At 42.7% G+C, this 22,823-nt stretch overlaps 1 protein-coding gene across 2 annotated transcripts in view; it reads right to left on the minus strand.

Annotated features, from left to right (window-relative positions):
* Nucleotides 1–18,173, minus strand: part of LOC100618430 (zinc finger protein 420-like) — a 34,282-nt gene extending 16,109 nt beyond the window's left edge. The window contains exons 1-4 of one of the 2 annotated variants that reach the window (XM_056820297.1): nt 18,082–18,173; nt 17,709–17,884; nt 16,529–16,582; nt 10,958–11,056 (exon numbers count right to left, since the gene is read on the minus strand). In XM_056820297.1, the coding sequence (XP_056676275.1) occupies nt 10,958–10,990 (33 nt within the window). In that variant the 5' untranslated portion in view covers nt 10,991–11,056; nt 16,529–16,582; nt 17,709–17,884; nt 18,082–18,173. Of the gene's footprint in view, nt 1–10,957; nt 11,057–16,528; nt 16,583–17,708; nt 18,031–18,081 lie in introns of those variants that run through there. The other variant, XM_016432853.2, reaches the window with a different exon arrangement.
* Between the last annotated feature and the right edge of the window lie 4,650 nt (nt 18,174–22,823).

Raw genomic sequence — 22,823 nt, forward strand, 5'->3', positions numbered from 1 at the left:
TCTTCTACTCTGCCTTTCTAAGGATTGTGAGGTTCAGTCAATCTACAAGGTGCCAAAAGGATTAGAAATGTCTCTTCCACAATAGCTCATACACATCTCACAGGTACAGGGAGATATATGTAGAAAAATAATTTCTTTTCTCCCCAATTAGAAGGAAAAAAAAGGGGGCAGCTGGGTGGCTCAATGGATTAGGAGCCAGGCCTAGAGACGGGAAGTCCTAGGTTCAACTCTGGCCTCAGACACTTCCCAGTTGTGTGACCCTGGGCAAGTCACTTGACTCCCATTGCCTAGCCCTTACCACTCTTCTGCCTTGGAGCCAATACACAGTATTGACTCCAAGACAGAAGGTAAGGGTTTAAAAAAAAAAAAGAAGGAAAAACAATTTGTAACATTCATTTTTTTTTTTAGTTCCAAAAAGTGTCACTCCCTCCATTCCCCTTCCTTGAGAGACGGAACAATCTGACCTAGACTTTACCTGAGCAATCACATAAAATATTTTTCCTCATTAGTTATTATGTGGAAGAAATCTCAAACTAAAGAAAATGAAAGTAAGAATAAAAGAGAGAACTTCCGGGTAAACATGGCTGCAATCTAGACACCACACGCTTCCTCTCCCCGGCACCGAAGGAAATAGACTACATCAAAGGAGCATAAAAATCACCTTTGGAGGAACAGAAGGACTCCCCAGTACCCAACAGAGGAGAAGGTACGTGGGGTTTGAACATTTCCACACTATAATAAGGAGGAAAAGCTTGCACAGAAACGTGAACTGAGCCGCCCTTCCCCCCCACCTCCCCCACCAAACCAGAGTGAGCTACCTGAGCTCTCACCGGGACAGCAAGTGAGTGAGGAACGTCTCTGTCTGGAGGGGCACTCCAGGGTCCTTGGGATCTGGGGACTGCCAGGAAACAACGTCTCAGGGAGGTTTCACGGGAGAACCCAGCGCTGAGCACGGGGATCAGCGGAGCTGTACTTGGGGAGGTTGCGCTGAGCATCTGGGTGGAGCTAAACACCAGGAGCGGACCAGGAGCAGATTATCTGGGCAGAGCTGATCACCTGGGTAGTTGCGCTGAGCACCGGGGCTGGCGCTCTAAGAAACCTCGGAGGCAGGGAATAACTAGTCTGAGGCAACCTAAATTCACAGAAAACCCGCCCATATCACCCAGACCCCAGACCAAAAAGGAAAGGGGAATAAAACCACCAAAGGGATGGCTCACATGGCCCAAAGTCAAGCCTCCAGGAAGAAAGGGAAAAAGGTGACTATGGAAAACTTTTATGGTGGGAGTACCCAAGGAAAAGAAGAGAATGAGGAGGAAATCCAAAAAATATCAGAACATGCCTCCCAAAATGGAAACTATCAACAAGCTCTGGAAGATCTCAAACTGGAGCTTACCCAAAAGATGGAAACCTTCTGGAAAGAAAAAAGGGAGAAAGAGATCAGCAGTCTGACAGATAAGACTGCTCAATTGGAAAAAGAGCTGGAAGCATCCAATAGAAGGGCAGACAAAGCTGAAAAGCAAAACCAGTCCCTAAAGACCAGAATTAAGCAACTCGAAGAAAGTGAGATCATAAAACAGCAAGAATCAATAAGGAAAAGCCAAAAAATCAACGAAATAGAAGAAAACATAAAATATCTCACTGAAAAGGTCACAGACTTGGAAAACAGGAAAAAGAGGCAACCTCCAAATTATTGGTCTCCCAGAAAAACCAGAGATAAACAATAAACTCAATGTTATTCTACAGGAGGTTATAGAAGAAAATTGCCCACATGTTCTGGAGCAAGGGGGAAAAATAGAAATAGAAAGGGTTCATAGAACACCCTCTATACTAAATCCCCAAAAGTCAACCCCCAGGAATGTAACTGCCAAATTCAAGAGCTTCCAAGAAAAGGAGAAAATCCTACAAGAAGCCAAGAAGAGGAGCTTCAGATATAGGGGGGCTCCCGTAAGGATCACACATGACTTAGCGGCTAACACAATAAGGGACCGCAAAGCATGGAACACGAAATTTAGAAAAGCAAGAGAGCTGGGTCTCCAACCAAGAATCAACTACCTAACAAAACTGACTATATACTTCCAGGGTAAAGTATGGGCATTCAACAAAATAGAAGATTTCCAAGCATTTGCTAAGAAAAGACCAGAATTTAGGGGAAATTTTGATATCCAATCACAGAAAGCAAGAGTAATATGAAAAGGTAAATATGAAAGAAAGGGAAAAGGAGATAAATCTTATGTTTTTCTTTAAGTCAAACTCTCTTCTATAAGGATTACATTTACATCAAATTATATAAATTAATATGTGGGAAAAATGTTTTGTGTAACTCTCAAAAATTGTATGCATCATAAGAGTAGTTAGAAGAAACATGCATAGGGAAAGATTGGGGCATTAAGAAGATTTGGGGAAAGTGGGGGCAAAGAAAGGAAAAGGGAGGGGTAACCGCCGATAATACTAAGATTTACTTCAAGAAATGGGGGGGGTACTCAATAGAATAATCTTTCCTATATAGAGATACACATGGGAAGGGGAGGGGAAGAACTCTCATATGAGAAGGAGAGGAAGAGAGCGTGAAGTGGAATTACTTAAACCTTACTCTCAGTGAAATCAAATCTGAGAGGGAAGAACATCTAGATCCAGTGGGATCCTGAATTCTACATTATCCATTAGGGCAAGAAAGAAAGGAAAATTAAGGAGGGGAAGGGGGAAGGGGGTATAAAAAGGGAGGGAAAGAGAGGGGGGAGGGGAAGGGAGCATAAAAAGGAGGGGCTAGAAAGGGAAGCATCTCAAGGGAGGGGACTAGGGGGACTGACCTAAAGTAAATCACTGGTTCAAAAGGATATAGCTAAAGAAGAAAGGTCAGAACTAGGGGAAGATATCAAAATGCCAGCGAATCCACAAATGACAATCATAACTTTGAACGTGAATGGGATGAACTCACCCATAAAACGTAGACAAATAGCAGACTGGATCAGAACCCCAAACCCTACCATTTGTTGTCTTCAAGAAACACATATGAGGCGGGTTGATACTCACAAGGTTAGAATTAAAGGTTGGAGTAAGACCTTTTGGGCCTCAACTGATAGAAAGAAGGCAGGAGTTGCAATCATATCTGACAAAGCCAAAGCACAAATAGACCTGATCAAAAGGGATAGGGAAGTTAAATATATTCTGCTAAAAGGGAGTATAGACAATGAGGAAATATCACTAATCAACATGTATGCACCAAATGGTATAGCATCCAAATTTTTAATGGAGAAACTAGGAGAATTGAAGGAGGTAATAGACAGTAAAACCATATTAGTGGGAGACTTGAACCAACCACTATCAAATTTAGATAAATCAAACCAAAAAATAAACAAGAAAGAGGTAAAAGAGGTGAATGAAATCTTAGAAAAATTAGAGTTAATAGACATATGGAGAAAAATAAATAGGGACAAAAAAGAATACACCTTCTTTTCAGCACCACATGGCACATTCACAAAAATAGATCATACACTAGGTCATAGAAACATGGCACTCAAATGCAGAAAAGCAGAAATAATAACTGCAGCCTTTTCAGATCACAAGGCAATAAAAATATTGATCGGTAAGGGTACATGGAGAACCAAATCAAAAATTAATTGGAAATTAAATAATATGATACTCCAGAATCGGTTAGACAAGAAATCATAGAAACAATTAATAATTTTGTTGAGGAAAATGACAACGGCGAGACATCCTTTCAAACCTTATGGGATGCAGCCAAGGCAGAACTTAGAGGAAAATTCATATCCCTGAGTGCATATATTAACAAATCAGGGAGGACAGAGACCAAGGAATTGGAAATGCAAATCAAAAAACTTGAGAACAAACAAATTAAAAACCCCCAGCAGAAAACCAAATTAGAAATCCTAAAAATTAAGGGAGAAATTAATAAAATCGAAAGTGATAGAACTATTGATTTAATAAATAAGACAAGAAGCTGGTACTTTGAAAAAACAAACAAAATAGACAAAGTACTGGTCAATCTAATTAAAAAAAGGAAGGAAGAAAAGCAAATTCACAGCATTAAAGATGAAAAGGGGGACAGCACCTCCAATGAGGAGGAAATTAAGGCAATCATTAGAAATTACTTTGCCCAATTATATGGCAATAAATACACCAATTTAGGTGATATGGATGAATATATACAAAAATACAAACTGCCTAGACTAACAGAAGAGGAAATAGAATTCTTAAATAATCCCATATCAGAAATTGAAATCCATCAAGCCATCAAAGAACTTCCTAAGAAAAAATCCCCAGGGCCTGATGGATTCACCTGTGAATTCTATCAAACATTCAGAGAACAGTTAACCCCAATACTATACAAACTATTTGACATAATAAGCAAAGAGGGAGTTCTACCAAACTCCTTTTACGACACAAACATGGTACTGATTCCAAAACCAGGCAGGTCAAAAACAGAGAAAGAAAACTATAGACCAATCTCCCTAATGAATATAGATGCAAAAATTTTAAATAGGATACTAGCAAAAAGACTCCAGCAAGTGATCAGAAGGATCATTCACCATGACCAAGTAGGATTCATACCAGGGATGCAGGGCTGGTTCAACATTAGGAAAACCATCCACATAATTGACCACATCAACAAGCAAACTAGCAAGAACCACATGATTATCTCAATAGATGCAGAAAAAGCCTTTGATAAAATACAACACCCATTCCTATTAAAAACACTAGAAAGCATAGGAATAGAAGGGTCATTCCTAAAAATAATAAACAGTATATATCTAAAACCAACAGCTAATATCATCTGCAATGGGGATAAACTAGATGCATTCCCAATAAGATCAGGAGTGAAACAAGGATGCCCATTATCACCTCTACTATTTGACATTGTACTAGAAACACTAGCAGTAGCAATTAGAGAAGATAAAGAAATTGAAGGCATCAGAATAGGCAAGGAGGAGACCAAGTTATCACTCTTTGCGGATGACATGATGGTCTACTTAAAGAATCCTAGAGATTCAACCAAAAAGCTAATTGAAATAATCAACAACTTTAGCAAAGTTGCAGGATACAAAATAAACCCACATAAATCATCAGCTTTTCTATATATCTCCAACACAGCTCAGCAGCAAGAACTAGAAAGAGAAATCCCATTCAAAATCACCTTAGACAAAATAAAATACCTAGGAATCTATCTCCCAAGACAAACACAGGAACTATATGAACACAACTACAAAACACTCGCCACACAACTAAAACTAGACTTGAACAATTGGAAAAACATTAACTGCTCATGGTTAGGACGAGCCAATATAATAAAAATGACCATCCTACCCAAACTTATTTATCTATTTAGTGCCATACCCATTGAACTACCAAAATACTTCTTCACTGATTTAGAAAAAACCATAACAAAGTTCATTTGGAAGAACAAAAGATCAAGGATATCCAGGGAAATAATGAAAAAAAACACATATGATGGGGGCCTTGCAGTCCCAGACCTCAAACTATATTACAAAGCAGCAGTCATCAAAACAATTTGGTACTGGCTAAGAAACAGAAAGGAAGATCAGTGGAATAGACTGGGGGAAAACGACCTCAGCAAGACAGTATACGATAAACCCAAAGATCCCAGCTTTTGGGACAAAAATCCACTATTCGATAAAAACTGCTGGGAAAATTGGAAGACAGTGTGGGAGAGACTAGGAATAGATCAACACCTCACACCCTACACCAAGATAAATTCAAAATGGGTGAGTGACTTAAACATAAAGAAGGAAACCATAAGTAAATTGGGTAAACACAGAATAGTATACATGTCAGACCTTTGGGAGGGGAAAGGCTTTAAAACCAAGCAAGATATAGAAAGAATCACAAAATGTAAAATAAATAATTTTGACTACATCAAACTAAAAAGCTTTTGTACAAACAAAACCAATATAACTAAAATCAGAAGGGAAACAACAAATTGGGAAAAAATCTTCATAGAAACATCTGACAAAGGTTTAATTACTCATATTTATAATGAGCTAAATCAATTGTACAAAAAATCAAGCCATTCTCCAATTGATAAATGGGCAAGGGAAATGGATAGGCAGTTCTCAGATAAAGAAATCAAAACTATTAACAAGCACATGAAGAAGTGTTCTACATCTCTTATAATCAGAGAGATGCAAATCAAAACAACTCTGAGGTATCACCTCACACCTAGCAGATTGGCTAACATAACAGCAAAGGAAAGTAATGAATGCTGGAGGGGATGTGGCAAAGTAGGGACATTAAATCATTGCTGGTGGAGTTGTGAACTGATCCAACCATTCTGGAGGGCAATTTGGAACTATGCCCAAAGGGCGACAAAAGAATATCTACCCTTTGACCCAGCCATAGCACTGCTGGGTCTGTACCCCAAAGAGATAATGGACACAAAGACTTGTACAAAAATATTCATAGCTGCGCTCTTTGTGGTGGCCCAAAACTGGAAAACGAGGGGATGCCCATCAATTGGGGAATGGCTGAACAAACTGTGGTATATGTTGGTGATGGAATACTATTGTGCTAAAAGGAATAATAAAGTGGAGAAGTTCCATGGAGACTGGAACAACCTCCAGGAAGTGATGCAGAGCGAGAGGAGCAGAACCAGGAGAACATTGTACACAGAGACTAATACACTGTGGTATAATCGAACGTAATGGACTTCTCCATTAGTGGCGGTGTAATGTCCCCGAACAACTTTCAGGGATCCAGGAGAAAAAAAAAACACCATTCATAAGCAAAGGATAAACTATGGGAGTGGAAACACCGAGAAAAAGCAACTGCCTGAATACAGAGGTTGAGGGGACATGACAGAGGACAGACTTTAAATGAACACTCTAATGCAAATACTATCAACAAAGCAATGGGTTCAAATCAAGAAAACATCTAATGCCCAGTGGACTTACGCGTCGGCTATGGGGGGTGGGGGGGAGGAAAAGAAAATGATCTATGTCTTTAACGAATAATGCTTGGAAATGATCAAATAAAATATATTAAAATAAAAAAAAAAAAACCCCGAAGAAAACAAAACTAGAGATCCTAAAAATTAAGGGAGAAATTAATAAAATCGATAGAGATAGAACTATTGAGCTAATAAACAAGACTAGAAGCTGGTATTTTGAAAAAACAGACAAAATAGACAAAGTACTGGTCAATCTACCTAAAAAAAAGGAAAGAAGAAAGGCAAATTAACACCATCAAGGATGAAAAGGGGGACAGCACCTCCTATGAAGAGGAAATTAAGGCAATCATTAAAAACTACTTTGCCCAACTATATGGCAATAAATATACCAACCTAGGTGATGTGGATGAATATTTACAAAAATATAAAATGCCTAGACTAACAAAAGAAGAAATAGATTTCTTATATAATCCCATATGAGAAACAGAAATCCAACAGGCCATCAAAGAACTTCCTAAGAAAAAATCCCCAGGGCCTGATGGATTCACCAGTGAATTCTATCAAACATTCAAAGAACAGCTAACTCCAATACTATACAAACTATTTGACATAATAAGCAAAGAGGGAGTTCTACCAAATTCCTTTTATGACACAAACATGGTACTAATTCCAAAGCCAGACAGGCCAAAAACAAAGAAAGAAAACTATAGACCAATCTCCCTAATGAATATAGATGCAAAAATCTTAAATAGGATACTAGCAAAATGACTCCAGCAAGTGATCAGAAGAATCATTCACCATGATCAAGTAGGATTCATACCAGGGATGCAGGGCTGGTTCAATATTAGGAAAACCATCCACATAATTGACCACATCAACAAGCAAACCAACAAAAATCACATGATTATTTCAATAAATGCAGAAAAAGCCTTTGATAAAACACAACATCCATTCCTATTAAAAACACTGAAAAGCATAGGAATAGAAGGGCCATTCCTAAAAATAATAAACAGTATATATCTAAAACCATCAGCTAATATCATCTGCAATGGGGATAAACTAGATGCATTCCCAATAAGATCAGGAGTGAAACAAGGATGCCCATTATCACCTCTATTATGTAACATTGTACTCGAAACACTAGCAGTAGCAATTAGAGAAGAAAAAGAAATTGAAGGCATCAAAATAGGCAAGGAGGAGACCAAGTTATCACTCGTTGCAGATGACATGATGGTCTACTTAAAGAATCCTAGAGATTCAACCAAAAAGCTAATCGAAATAATCAACAACTTTAGCAAAGTTGCAGGATACAAAATAAACCCACATAAGTCATCAGCATTTCTATATATTTCCAACACAGCTCAGCAGCAAGAACTAGAAAGAGAAATCCCATTCAAAATCACCTTAGACAAAATAAAATACCTAGGAATCTATCTCCCGAGACAAACACAGGAACTATATGAACACAACTACAAAACACTTTCCACACAACTAAAACTAGACTTGAACAATTGGAAAAACATTAATTGCTCATGGGTAGGATGAGCCAATAAGAAAAATGACCATCCTACCCAAACTCATCTATCTATTTAGTGCCATACTCATGGAACTTCCAAATTTTTTTTTTACTAATTTAGAATAAACCATAACAAAGTTCATTTGGAAGAACAAAAGATCAAGGATATCCAGGGAAATAATGAAAAAAAAAATATAAAGGAAGGGGGCCTTGAAGTCCAGTCCCAGATCTCAAACTATATTATAAAGCAGCAATCACCAAAACAATCTGGTACTGGCTAAGAGACAGAAAGGAGGATCAGTGGAATAGACTCGGGATAAGTGACCTCAGCAAGACAGTATATGAAAACCCCAAAGATCCCAGCTTTTGGGACAAAAATCCACTATTCCATAAAAACTGCTGGGAAAATTGGAGGACAGTGTGGGAAAGATTAGGTTTAAATCAACACCTCACACCCTACACCAAGATAAATTCAAAATGGGTGAATGACTTGAACATAAAGAAGGAAACTATAAGAAAATTAGGCGAACACAGAATAGTACACGTCAGACCTTTGCGAAGGGAAAGACTTCAAAACCAAGCAAGACTTAGAAAGAGTTACAAAATGCAAAATAAATAATCTGGAATACATCAAATTAAAAAGTTTTTGTACAAACAAAGCCAATGTAACTAAAATCAGAAGGGAAGAAACAAATTGGGAAACAATCTTCATAAAAACCTCTTACAAAGGTTTCATTACTCAAATTTACAAAGACTTAAATCAATTGAACAAAAAACAAGCCATGCTCCAATTGATAAATGGGCAAGGGACATGAACAGGCAGTTCTCAGCCAAAGAAATCAAAACTATTAATAAACACATGAAAGAGTGCTCTACATCTCTTATAATCAGAGAGATGCAAATCAAAACAACTCTGAGGTATCACCTCAAACCTAGCAGATTGGCTAACATGACAGCTATGGAAAGTAATGAATGCTGGAGGGGATGTGGCAAAGTGGGGACACTAATTCATTGCTGGTGGAGTGCTGAATTCATCCAACCATTAGGGCAATTTGGTACTATGCCCAAAGGGTGATAAAAGACTGTCTGCCCTTTGATCCAGCTATAGCATTGCTGGGTTTGTACCCCAAAGAGATAAAAAGGAAAAAGACTTGGACAAGAATATTCATAGCTGCACACTTTGTGGTGGCCAAAAATTGGAAAACGAGGGGATGCCCATCAATTGGGGAATGGCTGAACAAATTGTGGTATATGTTGGTGATGGAATACTATTGTGCTAAAAGGAATAATAAAGTAGAAGAATTCCATGGAGACTGGAACAACCTCCAAGAAGTGCTGCAGAGCGAAAGGAGCAGAAACAGGAAATCATTATACACAGAGACTGATACTCTGTGGTACAATCGAAGGTAATGGACTTCTCCATTAGTGGCAATGCAGTGTCCCTGAACAATCTGCAGGGAGCTAAAAAATACTATCCACAAGCAGAGGATAAACTGTGGGAGTAAAAACACCGAGGAAAAGCAACTGCCTGACTACAGGGGTGGAGGTGATAGGACTGAGGAGAGACTCTAAATGAATACTCTAATGCTGATACCAACAACATGGAAATGGGTTAGAAACAGGAACACATGTGATAACCAGTGGAATCGTGTGTCGGCTATGGGTGAGGGAAAGGGGGTGGGGGTGGGGGGAAGGAAAAGAAAATGTTCTTTGTTTCCAGTGAATAATGTTTGGAAAAGACCAAATAAAATAATGTTTAAAAAAAAGAATAAATGGGAAAGACCTTTTGATCTGAATTCAGAGTCCATCAGTTCTTTCTCAGAAGCAGATGGTTTTCCTCATCAAAAGTCCCTTGGGATTGTTTTACAATACTGAATTGCTGAGAACAGCTAAACTATTCACAGCTTCTGATGGGTAATTGGAAATCTGTTACCCTAAAAACTACATTTTCGGGGAGCCCACTGTGAAGATTGGATTTAGCTATCTCCTGATTGCAACAATGAAGATACTTAGCTCTTCCTTTATTGTGAAGATTCAATTATAAGCCCCTGATTGTAACAATGAAGGTACTTAGCTCTTCCTTTATTGGGAAGATTCAATTATAATCCACAATCTATTTTTAGATTTTAATCACCAAATGTGGTAACAAAGTATTTGAATTCATCTACCCATTTTAACTACAAAAAGGTGTTAACTAACTACAAAAGTTGAACTCACCAAAAACTCATCCTTTGAGATGGTCACCATTGGTGAGTGAAAGGCTGATTTAGTTGTGCCCAGGGAGAAGTTTGACATGGGAGGCAGCACCTGGGGAGACACTTGGGCTCTGAGTTCCCCAGGGGCCAAGGAATTACTCCCAAAGCAGAGAAGAGCAGAGAAGGGTTGTTACTCCTGCCTGGGATGTGGGGACAGAAATGGCCGAGGAAGCGGGGAGCAGCTTCCCCATCCATCTTGTCTCAGAGGCAGGGAAGGGCCTCCCTGGCTGAGGCGGCTCCCACCTGGCATTAGAATGCACTCACCTGGACTGGGAGTCTGTCCCTCTCCAAGGCCATTTCTGGGATTTCAGACTCCCTGTAGAGGCAGCAACGTAGCCCCAGTGAGTCCCTCTGGTGAAGTCCCTTAGGTGAACACAGAATAGTATACATGTCAAACCTATGGGAAGGGATAGATTTTAAAACAAAGGAAGACTTAGAAAGAGTCACAAAATGCAAAATAATTTGGAATACATCAAATTAAAAAGGTTTTGTACAAACAAAGCCAATGTAACTAAAATCAGAAGGAAAGCAACAAATTGGGAAGCAATCTTCATAAAAACCTCTGACAAAGGTTTCATTACTCAAATTTACAAAGAGCTAAATCAATTGTACAAAAAATCAAGCCATTCTCCAATTGATAAATGGGCAAGGGACATGAACAGGCAGTTCTCAGCCAAAGAAATCAAAACTATTAATAAGCACATGAAAAAGTGCTCTACATCTCTTATAATCAGAGAGATGCAAATCAAAACAACTCTGAGGTATCACCTCACACCTAGCAGATTGGGTAACATGACAGCTATGGAAAGTAATGAATGCTGGAGAGGATGTGGCAAAGTGGGGACATTAATTCATTGCTGGTGGAGTTGTGAATTGATCCAACCATTCTGGAGGGCAATTTGGAACTATGCCCAAAGGGCGCTAAAAGACTGTCTGCCCTTTGATCCAGCCATAGCACTGCTGGGTTTGTACCCCAAAGAGATAATAAGGAAAAAGACAAGAATATTCATAATTGCACTCTTTGTGGTAGCCACAAATTGGAAAATGAGGGGATGCCCTTCAATTAGGGAATGGCTGCACAAATGGTGGTATATGTTGGTGATGGAATAGTATTGTGCTCAAAGTAATAATAAAGTGGAGGAATTCCATGGAGTCTGGAACAACCTCCAGGAAGTGATGCAGAGCAAAAGGAGCAGAACCAGGAAAACATTATACACAGACTGATACACTGTGGCACAATTGAAGGTAATGGACTTCTCCATTAGGGACAATGCAATGTCCCTGAACAATCTGCAGGGATCTAAAAAACACCATCCACAGCAGAGGATAAACTGTGGGAGTAAAAACACCGAGGAAAAGCAACTGCTTGACTACAGGGGTGGAGGGGATATGACCGAGGAGTGACTCAAAATGAATACTCGAATGCAAATACCAACAACACGGAAATGGGTTCAAGTCAAGAACACATGTGATACCCAGTGGAATCATGCGTCAGGTATGGGAGAGGTGGTGGAAGTGCAGAGGGGGGGGAGAAAGAAAATGATCTTTGTTTCTAGTGAATAATGTTTGGAAATGACCAAATAAAATAATGTTTATTAAAAAAATGCTGAACCCTAAAAATAAACAAATAAATAATGATCATAATAATACAGCAACTTCCTATAGCCTTGGCTGTATATAGATTTTGATATTTTGATTCGGATTTTGAATTTTTTTTCTCCCAAAAGTTTAACCTTCTTCCATTTTTTCTTCATGTTTTTGGTTTCTTTTCCCTCTTTTTTTGATAACCGAGTCATATACCCCCATAACTCGACCTTGACCCACTTCAGGGGGGGAATTGGACTTTAATGAAAATCAACGATTACAAAATTTTTGTGGGAGAAAGATCTTCAAGGAAAGAAGCTTGCTAACTCCTAAATCCAGAGAATGAACTTTTGGCAGAAAGACGCCTGAGGACCTACTCTACATCAAGAAGATTCAGAATGAACTTTGGGTGTGGTTGAACATTTAACTTGAATGTATTCTCTTATGCCAAAAGGGGACTGCCCCCAATTGGCTTTTGTCAATGCGCCAAGCAAACATTGGTTTTGCTGTCTCTCTCTTATATTCCCCTCTCATCTCTAACTATTGTAGTTTCCTCTTAGAAGGGAAAATGTTGTATGCACCTGCAGTTAGAAGAATTTAAACGTGCAGGATGGTATTTAGTGATCAGTTGGGGAGACTAGTCCCCCAATCATCATCAGGGGGATTGAGACTTTTAGATTTTCTCCATTTTGCTTAGTCTTAGAATTCTAGCCACCAGGTATGTCTACACCCATACTTGAGAATTAAGTGTTGAGGAGGATGGCCTATGACTGACATGTTCTAGCAAGTGACAAATAAGAAACAACTGACAGACCCACTGGGCTGTCCTGAGTCAAGCTTAAGCTACCCTTGGTACATGTGGGATGTAGGAAGTGATGTAAAGGACGGACGGTCTATATATTTCATGTCACTTCCTCAAGCCGAGTTCTCGCTATTGCTTGGGAACTGCTGGTGGGGGGTTTTTGTGTGTGGCTTGCCAGTGAGCTGACTGGGAACAGCTCTTTAGTGTGTACTAGGTGAGGCATCTTCCCTGATTGACTTTGGTGAGATTCCTGATTCCTCCTTTCCTTGACCTCCAATTCTAGTCTGGCTTGCCAGAGCAGTCCAATTCCCTTTTCTCGCTCTCTTCTTCTTAATTTCGTCCTTCTATTGTAATTGAAGCACCATCAAAATCTCAAACTGACTAGAGTCTTTTATTGGGATTGAATTTTAATTCCTGGCGACCACTAGTATAATGTATTCAGTCAACAATCCTAAATTTACCCGTAACAAGGCAGAGCACAAACCCCGCTGGCAGGGAAGGGGCCTGCGGGCTCTACCTGAAGGGGAACAGGGAAGCCAGGGGAAGGGGAGCCATGGGAAGAGTTGGGAAGGCACAGTGTCCAACATAGCTCCTGGCACGGAGGGCAGGGACCCTAGGGAGACTCAAGTGTTCCCCAGGGTACCTGAGCCTGAGGAACGTAAAAATAAATTGCAGAGATATAAAAATAAAATATTTATATTTTTAGATGGAAAAACTTTTCCAAAATAGGTTCAAAACATTTCAAAACTGTTTGGACACTTTCGGATACTTTTGATAGAGGTAATCAAAAGTATCCTAAGTGATGAAGTGAAGTTCAAAGATGAACTTCCCTTCAGGGCCACGTGCAAGGACGCTCTAGAGACTCTTATTATAAACATAAAATGTTTATTGAAATATATAAGGATAAATGATGTCTAATTCTAAGGGATTCTAAATCCACCCAAATAAACTCCCAGATTCCAGAAGGAACCTCTTCTGCTGTGTTTCACAGGCTACACTTACTCCTCCCTGATCTGACTAATCCAAATTTGTGCTAGCTATATAAAAACTACCACTATTATCCTCATAAATCTTAACTTCGTCTTCAAATTATTAAGTCTCAGAGACTTCCAGGTAAGCATGGCGGCAGTCTAGATGCGGGGCACTTCCTCTCCCCAGCACCCGGTGACACAGACTAGCTCAAAAGAACATTACAACCATTTTCAAGAGAACGGAGGGACCCTACAGTAGGAGGGAGCATTGAGGGCACGTGGGATTTGGGCATTTCCACCCTAAAGAGGGTGATAAAGCTCCCACCCAAACGTGAGCCGATCCAACCCCCACCCCACCTACGGAGCCAGCCTCAGAGCCAGCAAGCACCAAGGAGGCCTTGCAGCAGCATCAGATCTCAAACTATACTATAAAGCAGTGGTCAAAAAGAATTTGGTCCTGGCTAAGAGAAAGAAAGGAGGATCAGTGGAACAGATGGGGGGGGGGGGGGGGATGACCTCAGCAAAACAGTTTATGACAAGCCCAAAAAAAACCAGTTTTGGGGACAAAAATCCACTATTTGATAAAAACTGCAGGTAAAATTGGAAGTCAGTGTGGGAGAGATTAAGTTTGGATCAACAGCTCACACCCTACACCAAGATAAACTCAGAATGGGTGAATGATTTGAACATGAAGAAGGAAAGTATAAGTAAATTATGTGAACACAGAATAGTATACATGTCAGAGCCTTTGACAAGGGAATGATTTGACAACCAAGTAAGACACAGAAAGAGTCACAAACTGTAAAATCAATAATTTGACTAAATCAAATTAAAAAGGTTTTGTACAAACAAACCCAATGAAACCAAAATTAGAAGGGAAATAAACTGGGAAACAATCTTCATTATAAAAACATCTGACAAAGGTCTAATTATTTAAATTATAAAGAGCTAAAGCACTTGTACAAAAATCAAGCCATTCTCCAATTGATAAATGGGCAAGGAACATGAATAGGCAGTTCTCAGCCAAAGAAATCAAAATTATTAATAAGCTAGTGAAAGGGGGCGGGCAGATGGGTACATCAGCGGATTGAGAGACAGCCCTAGAGATGGGAGGTCCTAGGTTCAAATCCGGCCTCAGCCACTTCCTAGCTGTGTGACCCTGGGCAAGTCACTTGACCCCCATTGCCTAGCCCTTACCACTCTTCTGTCTTGGAGCCAATACACAGTATTGACTCCAAGCCGGAAGTTCAGGGTTTTTAAAAAAAAAGCACATGAAAAAGTGTTCTAAATCCCTGATAATCAGAGAGATACAAATCAAAACGACTCTGAGGTATCACCTCACACCTAGCAGATTGGCTAACATGACAGCAAAGTAATAAATGCTGGAGGTAATGCAGCAAAGTAGGGACACTAATTCATTGCTGGTGCAGTTGTGAATTGATCCAACCATTCTGGAGGGCAATTTGGAACTATGCCCAAAGGGCAATAAAAGACTTGATCCAGCCATAGGACTTCTGGGTTTGTACCCCAAAGACATAATAAGGAAAAAGACTTGTACAAGAACATTCATAGCTGCTCTCTTTGTAGTGGCCAAAAATTGGAAAATGAGGGGATGCCCTTCAATTGGGGAATGGCTGAACACACTGCGGTATATGTTGGTGATGGAATACTGTTGTGCTCAAAGGAATAATAAAGTGGAGGAATTCCATGGAGAATGGAACAACCTCCAGGAAGTGATGCAGAATGAAAAGAGCAGAACCAGGAGAACATTGTACACAGAGACTGAAACATTGTGGTACAATCAAATGTAATGGACTTCTCCATTATTGGGAATGCAGTTTTCCTGAACATCTTGGAGGTATCTATAAGAAAGAACACTATCCACATTCAGAGGAAAAACTGGGAGTAAAAACACAAAAGAAAAACAACTGATTACATGGGTTGAGGGGATAGGGTTGGGGATGTAGGCTCTGAAGGAACATCCTAGTGCAAACACCAACAACATGGAAAAGGAGTCTGATCAAGGACACGTGTAATACCCAGTGGAATTGTGTGCCGGCTATGGGAGGGGAGGGAGGGATAGAAAATGATTCTTGTAACCAAGGAATAATGTTCAAAATTGACCAAATAAAAGAAGAAATTAAAAAAAAAAGAAGAAAACCAATTATTGAGTCTCAACAAGAATCAAGAGTCTGTTAACAGGCTCAGAGTCCAAACCAAAACTAAGACCAGGTTTTTCTTTGGTCTTCTCAGAGTTAACAATTCATAAAACCACAATAGATAGTCAATAGTGTGTCCCAAGTTGGGAAAGGAAAACCCTGAGCTTCTTCAGCTCTTTCCCTCAGACAGAGAAGCAAAGATGTTCCTCCTCCAGCCCTGACAGAGTCTCAGGGTGTGTCTCTGCCAACTGCCAGACAGAGTAATTGACACAGAAAACCGGTTTGTAAGTGTCAGGCTGAAATTAACCCGCTCTCTCACCTGCTTCAAACTCCGGCTCCTTCTCCAGCAGCCACTTTACTTCTTGTCTCTAAACTAATGAAACAAAACTTATTTTCTAGCATCCTCATTACAGGAAGCAGGATGAAGGCTTGATGGGGTCTCCCTGGAGGCTGGGGGGGGGGGGGGGCTCCTGGGACCCTCTGGCACAGCTGAGGCTGGGAATCCCTAAAGGGAACTGGAGCCCAAGGCCTGATGGGGACCAGCCCAAGGGCCAGGGGGCCAAAGGGGCCAGGAAAGGGCTTTAGCTCCTGGGAGGGTCCCAGGCAGGAAGGCAGAGCTCAGGGATCCTCAGAGGGCTGGGTCTGAGGGCAGCCCAGAGGAAGCTCTAAGCAGGAGCTGGGGGGCAGGACACCTGGGTCAGGGATCCCTGGGCCCCTGCAATGGCCCCTCTCTCCCTCTAGAATGCACCCCAGGGTTGGGATTCTCCCTGGGAAACCCCCAACTAGCCGGGATAGGAGAGTCCCCCTCCCCTTCCCCCTCCATCGCCTCTTTCCCTCCCCCCAGACTGCCTAGACAGAGCCTGAGGGAGGTGAGGGCAGTAGAGAGCTCCCGGGGGAGAGCAGGGCCCCATCGGGGGTACTGGAGAATGGGAGGCCCACAAGGAGGGGCCTTCTGGGGGAGGGGGTTGAACCATCTCAGCAGAATCAGTGTGGTTGGGGGAAGGAGGGGAAGAGACATTTGGGAGGGGCAGGGGGAGGGGGAGGGGGAGGGGAACCAGGACCAGAGCCTAGAGGAGACCACGAGGCCAAGGTGGGTCAAAGCTGACAAGAAACTGGCCCAAAGCCAAAGCCCTGCTCTCAGGGGAGGGGGAGGGGCTGCAGCAGGACCCCCGGAGCTCTCCCATCCCAGAAGTACTTAAGGAGCTGCTGGAAGCCCCTTGGAATGGGGGAAGGGCATGGGGGTCCCTCCCAGTGCTATCGGGTGCCCAGCCAGTCTCCAGGGAGAGATTCTCCAGCCAGGAAGCCCTTCCGGGGGGCCAGGCCAGCCTGGGGGTCCAAATCCAAAAGAGGGAGCCGCCAAGAGCACGGGAAGGGTCTGAGGCCAGACTGGAACCCAGGCCCTCCCCATGCACGCCTCCTGGGCTCCCCAGCGGCCCAGATGGGGCTCCCTTTGCCAGAGGGCAATCCTGGGGGGTGGGGAGAAGGGACCACCTACTTACCCGGCCCCCCTTCAGCAGCAAAGAAGAGCCCGAAGAGGAAGCCGGAGGTCACAGCCGAACCCTGTCAGACACCAGAGCAGCCCCGGGATACATCGTACCCCGCAGAAAATTCGCCCACCGACTTGCGGGCCTCCCGTCCTTTCCAGCGCCAGCCAGCCTCGCCCAGCAGCAGAGTCCTAGGACGAGGGGGGGAGGGGCGGGGTTCCAGGAGGCCCAGGCGGGCAGTGTCTGCCCCAGAGGGACTCGTCTAAAGGAGGATTCGAACTCAGTCCGGTTCTCTGCCGCCAGCCCTCCCCCAGGCTATCCTCCTCTGACCCCTCCCCACGCGGGCCCCCCCCTTTCCCGCAGACCCCCGGCACCACGTCGTAATTACCGAGGCTGGAGGCGCGGGACTGAGGGAGTTCCACAGCCGAGTATGGAGCCGCGGCGGGAAAAGGTTTTGAAGTAGGGAAGGGCGGGGCTCTGGGTACCATCGTCACTTCCGGGTTCCGGGAGGCCTAAGCTCCGCCTCTTCCAGGGCTAGATAGCGCGCCCAGTTGGCCCTCCCCCTCTGCACTCCTCCCCCATTCTGAGCCCTCCCCATCCCCGTTCCCTGGTCCTCCCCATCATTCCTCGCGTCGGCTGGGATCCTGACCCGCCCCTCCTCCGTGGGTCGTTGAGGTGCCGGAGCCTGTGCTCTCCCACACAGTGTAGGCCGCTGCGGTCTCCTGGCTTTCCCCGGGCCTCCGGTGTCCCCAGTTCCCAGCTCTTCTCTCTCCTAACACAGCTCGGGGCCCTGCGCTTTCCTTGTGGTCTCTGCATTCCCGCTTTGTGCCAGGCAGAAGGGGGGCCCGAGGGCACCGCGTGGGGCATTCTGGGTAGCAGATCGATCTCCAGGGGGGCTCTCCTGCTCCGATGGAGACTTTCTCTGGCGCTGCTTCCCAAAGTCAGTCAGGAAGATGCAGGAAGGAGGCCCGAGTGGGATTCTTGGTCCGGTCCAGCCAGATGCGGGCCTTTTCCGATGTCGGGTTCCCTTTCTCCACAGCCTGTCAAGGAAGCTCCCTTCTGCCCAGTGAGGCTTCCTGGCGCCTCTCCCCGGCCATCACGTGGCTTCCTTTGTTAACTGGAAAACCCCAGAACTACTAAATAGTCAAAATCCCTCCTCAATGAAGGGCAAAAGGGGTTCAGCTGGGAGGCCTCGACCCAGAGCTGCTCCCACAGCCGACTGCACAGTCCAGGGCTGAACTATGGCCGCTCTGGTCAGAGACCCCTGCGAGGGTCAAACATGACCACTAGGAGATGCCACCTAAGGTGGGAGCTTCAATGCTCTCTAGGTGACCCGGGTTTAGGGTGGGAGGGACAGTAGAGGGACTTTCCAAGGTAAGACAGGAAAAGGAGGACTTCCAGACAGGAATATGGGGGGGGGGGGGGAAAGGGGGGTCTGATGCCCTACAGTGGACGCAAAAGGGAAAGACTCAGCCAAGGGCTGGGCCAACTGGTCATGAACATTAGCCAGGGGAGGCCACTGGGACTAGAGAGATGCTTAGATGGGATTAGCTCCTCCCACCCAACTACCGGCATGTCCATTGTCTGCTGAAGTCTGACCTGGGGAGGGGGGGGGAGGACTCCCCGGGGCAAGGTCCAAACCTGGGGTTTCTACTTCCCTACTACATAAACTGGGAACTTCTAGATTCCACCTTGACACCTTCCTGGCATCCTCCTCGCCTCCCTACTTTCTCTCCTTTCCCGCAGCTTCTTCAGGCTTCACCCCCCACACCTTTTGCTTCTCTGCAGCCCTTTTGTCCTTTTCCCCCTCCAAAAGCTTCCTCCAGGAGACAGTCTGATTTTCAGTTGGGACCTTCGAATCTTGACCCAGGCTCCCCTGTGATGCTGTCCCATGTCCCTGTCCATCACATGCAGTTCATTTTGCAGAATCCTTTTGCAAGCTCCTTTGCTTACTCTATGACCCATCACTTTATTGGTAATAATCCGTCCAATGAACACACTGATACGCAAAACCAATCTCTCAAAATAATTTTAATCACAAAAATGATACCACAGCTTCTGTTCCGAATTAGTAGATGGAATTTCCAGATCACTGAGTTCACCAATCTAATAAAATTGGAGTAATTGAAGATGCCTTCCAGAAATCCCCATGTAGTCAGAAACAATCATCTAACCCCATTGGGCAAAGGAAACCAATAATTTGTTTCTATTTAATTTTCACCAAGAAAACATCCTTAAAATTTAAGAACTGAGATGCTGAGGCTGGCCATGAATTAATAATTGTATTAAATCAAAAGCAGCAGGGTTTCTGAAAAAGATGGAAAAATAGGAGATGTAAAAGGTACTTTCCTTATTGCTCCATTTAGCTTCCTATTCTATGCCTGCCATAATAGGGCCCTTGGCCACACTCACAGGGAAGTCTAGTCAGCAGCAAACATGGAAGCAAAAGGAGCAAAATTCATTTTTTTGCCTCAGTTTATCAAACTCCTCTGCTCACTAACTCCCACACTTACATCTCAGGAGCCAACCAGGGCTCTCTGTTTTCCCTGTGCTGGTCAGAGGGGCAGTCCAGTGGGTATTGAAGAGATCACCCTCCCCCCCTGGCCTTGTGACTTCTTGACTTACTACCACATTTTCCTGGCTGTTATTCTATCCTTGAAAATAAATTCACCCACAGATTTTCCTCACACAGTCCTCAATTCTGGGTTGAGTTCAAACTCAAAAAAGGTACACATAGTCAAAGTAAATTTCCTTTTCACAAAATGATGCTAGCAGGATAATCAAGAGATATCTTTCCAGTTTAGAACATTGAAGTGAATAAGTGAAGAAGATAAAATTGAATAGGATGTCCTGTGAAGTCTTGCACTTGATCTACCTTCTGAAAAACTAGGAGGGAAAGGGAAAGTGAGACAATCAATAAATCAACATTTATTAAGCATTTAATGTGTGCTAGACACTGCTAAATGTTGGGGTTACAAAAGGAGGCAAAAGACATTTCCTCCCCAGAAAATATTCACAACTTAGTGAGACCAACAAAAGTAAAATAAATATGTACCAAAAAATGTACAAATACAATTTAAATTGGAAAAAAGTAAAGAATGAAAAGAGAGACCACACTAGAATTTAAAAGGAGTTGGAGAAAGCTTCCTGTAGTAATGGGAATTTTTTTCTGAGATATAAAGAAATCCAGGGGATCTAGTAGTTGAAGGATGTTGATAGGTGATATTTGATGTTTAAGTTGGAGGATATCTATTTGAAGACTGCTAAGTAAAGGGTCGTCTTTCTCTGTATCATGATGATGAGTTGAAACATTAAGTCTGGTGAAGAGAGAAGTCAAAGGAAGGAGCCATCAATTGTTTTTTCAAGAATTTGAGTGACTTTCATATGGAAAATTGATTTAAATGGTTCTATTTTTCCAAGAGAGAAAAAACAGAAGTGAGTGGAAGGTGCAAAGAATCATATGTTTATAATGTCATGATAAACTTGCATCTAATTGTAGTTTTTCAAAAAAGCAATGAACTGAGGGTATGGAATCCATTTGGGGGGGGGGGGCAGGGCTTCCACCAATGCACATACCACAGTTATTGAATTCACTAGGTGGTTCATACGTTTTGATTAATTGATTGAAGTAGTGGCTGGATGATAAATTTTAGTTATTTCAAAATGGGTATTATTTTAGGGATGGTTCAGATAAGGAAGTTACCAACAGTCATAATTTTCCAAGAAATCTCTTGGATGATTTTTCAAATGAGCTAATTAGTCAATGTTAGGATTAATTTTAATTTTCTCATACTGTCTATATCTAGTGTCTCCAAAGGGACCATTCACCTGGCTCTATATGTTCCATCCTACTTTGTAGGTGAATACAAATATATGACACTGCTTGTGCTTCAGGCCTTTCTCTGGGCACAGGGAATTGCATTGAATGGATATGAGTTCTGTAAGAATTAAAATGGTTGAGGCCATAAACTATTGGAGTTAAAATAGTGGAAGATATAAATTGTAGATATAAGAGTGGATAAGTAAATTGTGACCTCAGAAATTATGGTTTCACTACAGTGTCTTGTTTCAAAATCAAATATACGATGGTCACCAGGGAAATAGTCCCAATTATGAATATACCCAAGTCAGCTGGGTTTTATAGAGATTTTAATTAATACAATGAGGAATTAGAGAGAGAGAGAGAGAGAGAGAGAGAGAGAGAGAGAGAGAGAGAGAGAGAGAGAGAGAGAGTGAAAGAAAGGAAATAAATGAGAAAAGGATAGGCTGGCCCAGGCAGCCCTGGCCAACCCAGGCCTAAGCCCTAAAAGAAAGGTCAGTCCTTGATCACTCACCACAAGATCTGTCCAAGCAAGGATTCTAGTGACACCAGGCCAGCATCATCTCAGCTGCCTCCACCAGCTCAATCCTTAATCTGAAACTCTTCCAAGAGACTGTCCTCTGTGAAAAGGAAATCACTTTAAAAGACTGATATATATTAATTTAAGGTCTCCAAGGAATTCAGCTATGTAATTCCTAAATGAAAACTCAAGTCAGCAGTCAGCCTTTTATGGAGTTTTTAATTACAAACAGGAGGAAGAAAGGCATGAGAGAGAGAGAGAGAGATAGATAGAGAGAGAGAGAGAGAGAGAGAGAGAGAGAGAGAGAGAGAGAGAGAGAGAGAGAGAGAGAAAGGGGAGAGAAGGGAATAGGGCTTAAATACCCCCTCTGTTTAGGCTGGGCCAAAATGCCCAAGCCCTTAGATATCTGAGGCAAAGAAAAGAGATCAGTCCCTATCACTCACATGACCAAAATGGAGAAACAGTCTCAGGGGCCTCCACCTCCAGCCTCCTTCAGAGCAAGCCCTCCTCTCAGACCTCTCCAGGAGCTCTCCCTCCAGGACCTCTCTCCTCTCAGACTCCTTCAGAGCAAAACTTCTCAGAGCACAACCTCTCAGAGCAAAACCTCTCCAACTCCCCCAGTCCTCAGACCCCACTATCTTTAAGGAAACCATCTAAGTTTCCTCCCCTCAGTTCTCAGATCTACCAATCACTGTCCATGCCTTCCCTGTGCCAATGGTGGCTCCAGCTTAACCCAGGACTGCCCAGGGGTCTGCCCCTTTGCACATGTCTGTTGAAGGTCATATTCTCA

The sequence above is a fragment of the Monodelphis domestica genome, chromosome 3 (assembly GCF_027887165.1).
Source record: "Monodelphis domestica isolate mMonDom1 chromosome 3, mMonDom1.pri, whole genome shotgun sequence".
Classification (NCBI taxonomy): domain Eukaryota; kingdom Metazoa; phylum Chordata; class Mammalia; order Didelphimorphia; family Didelphidae; genus Monodelphis; species Monodelphis domestica.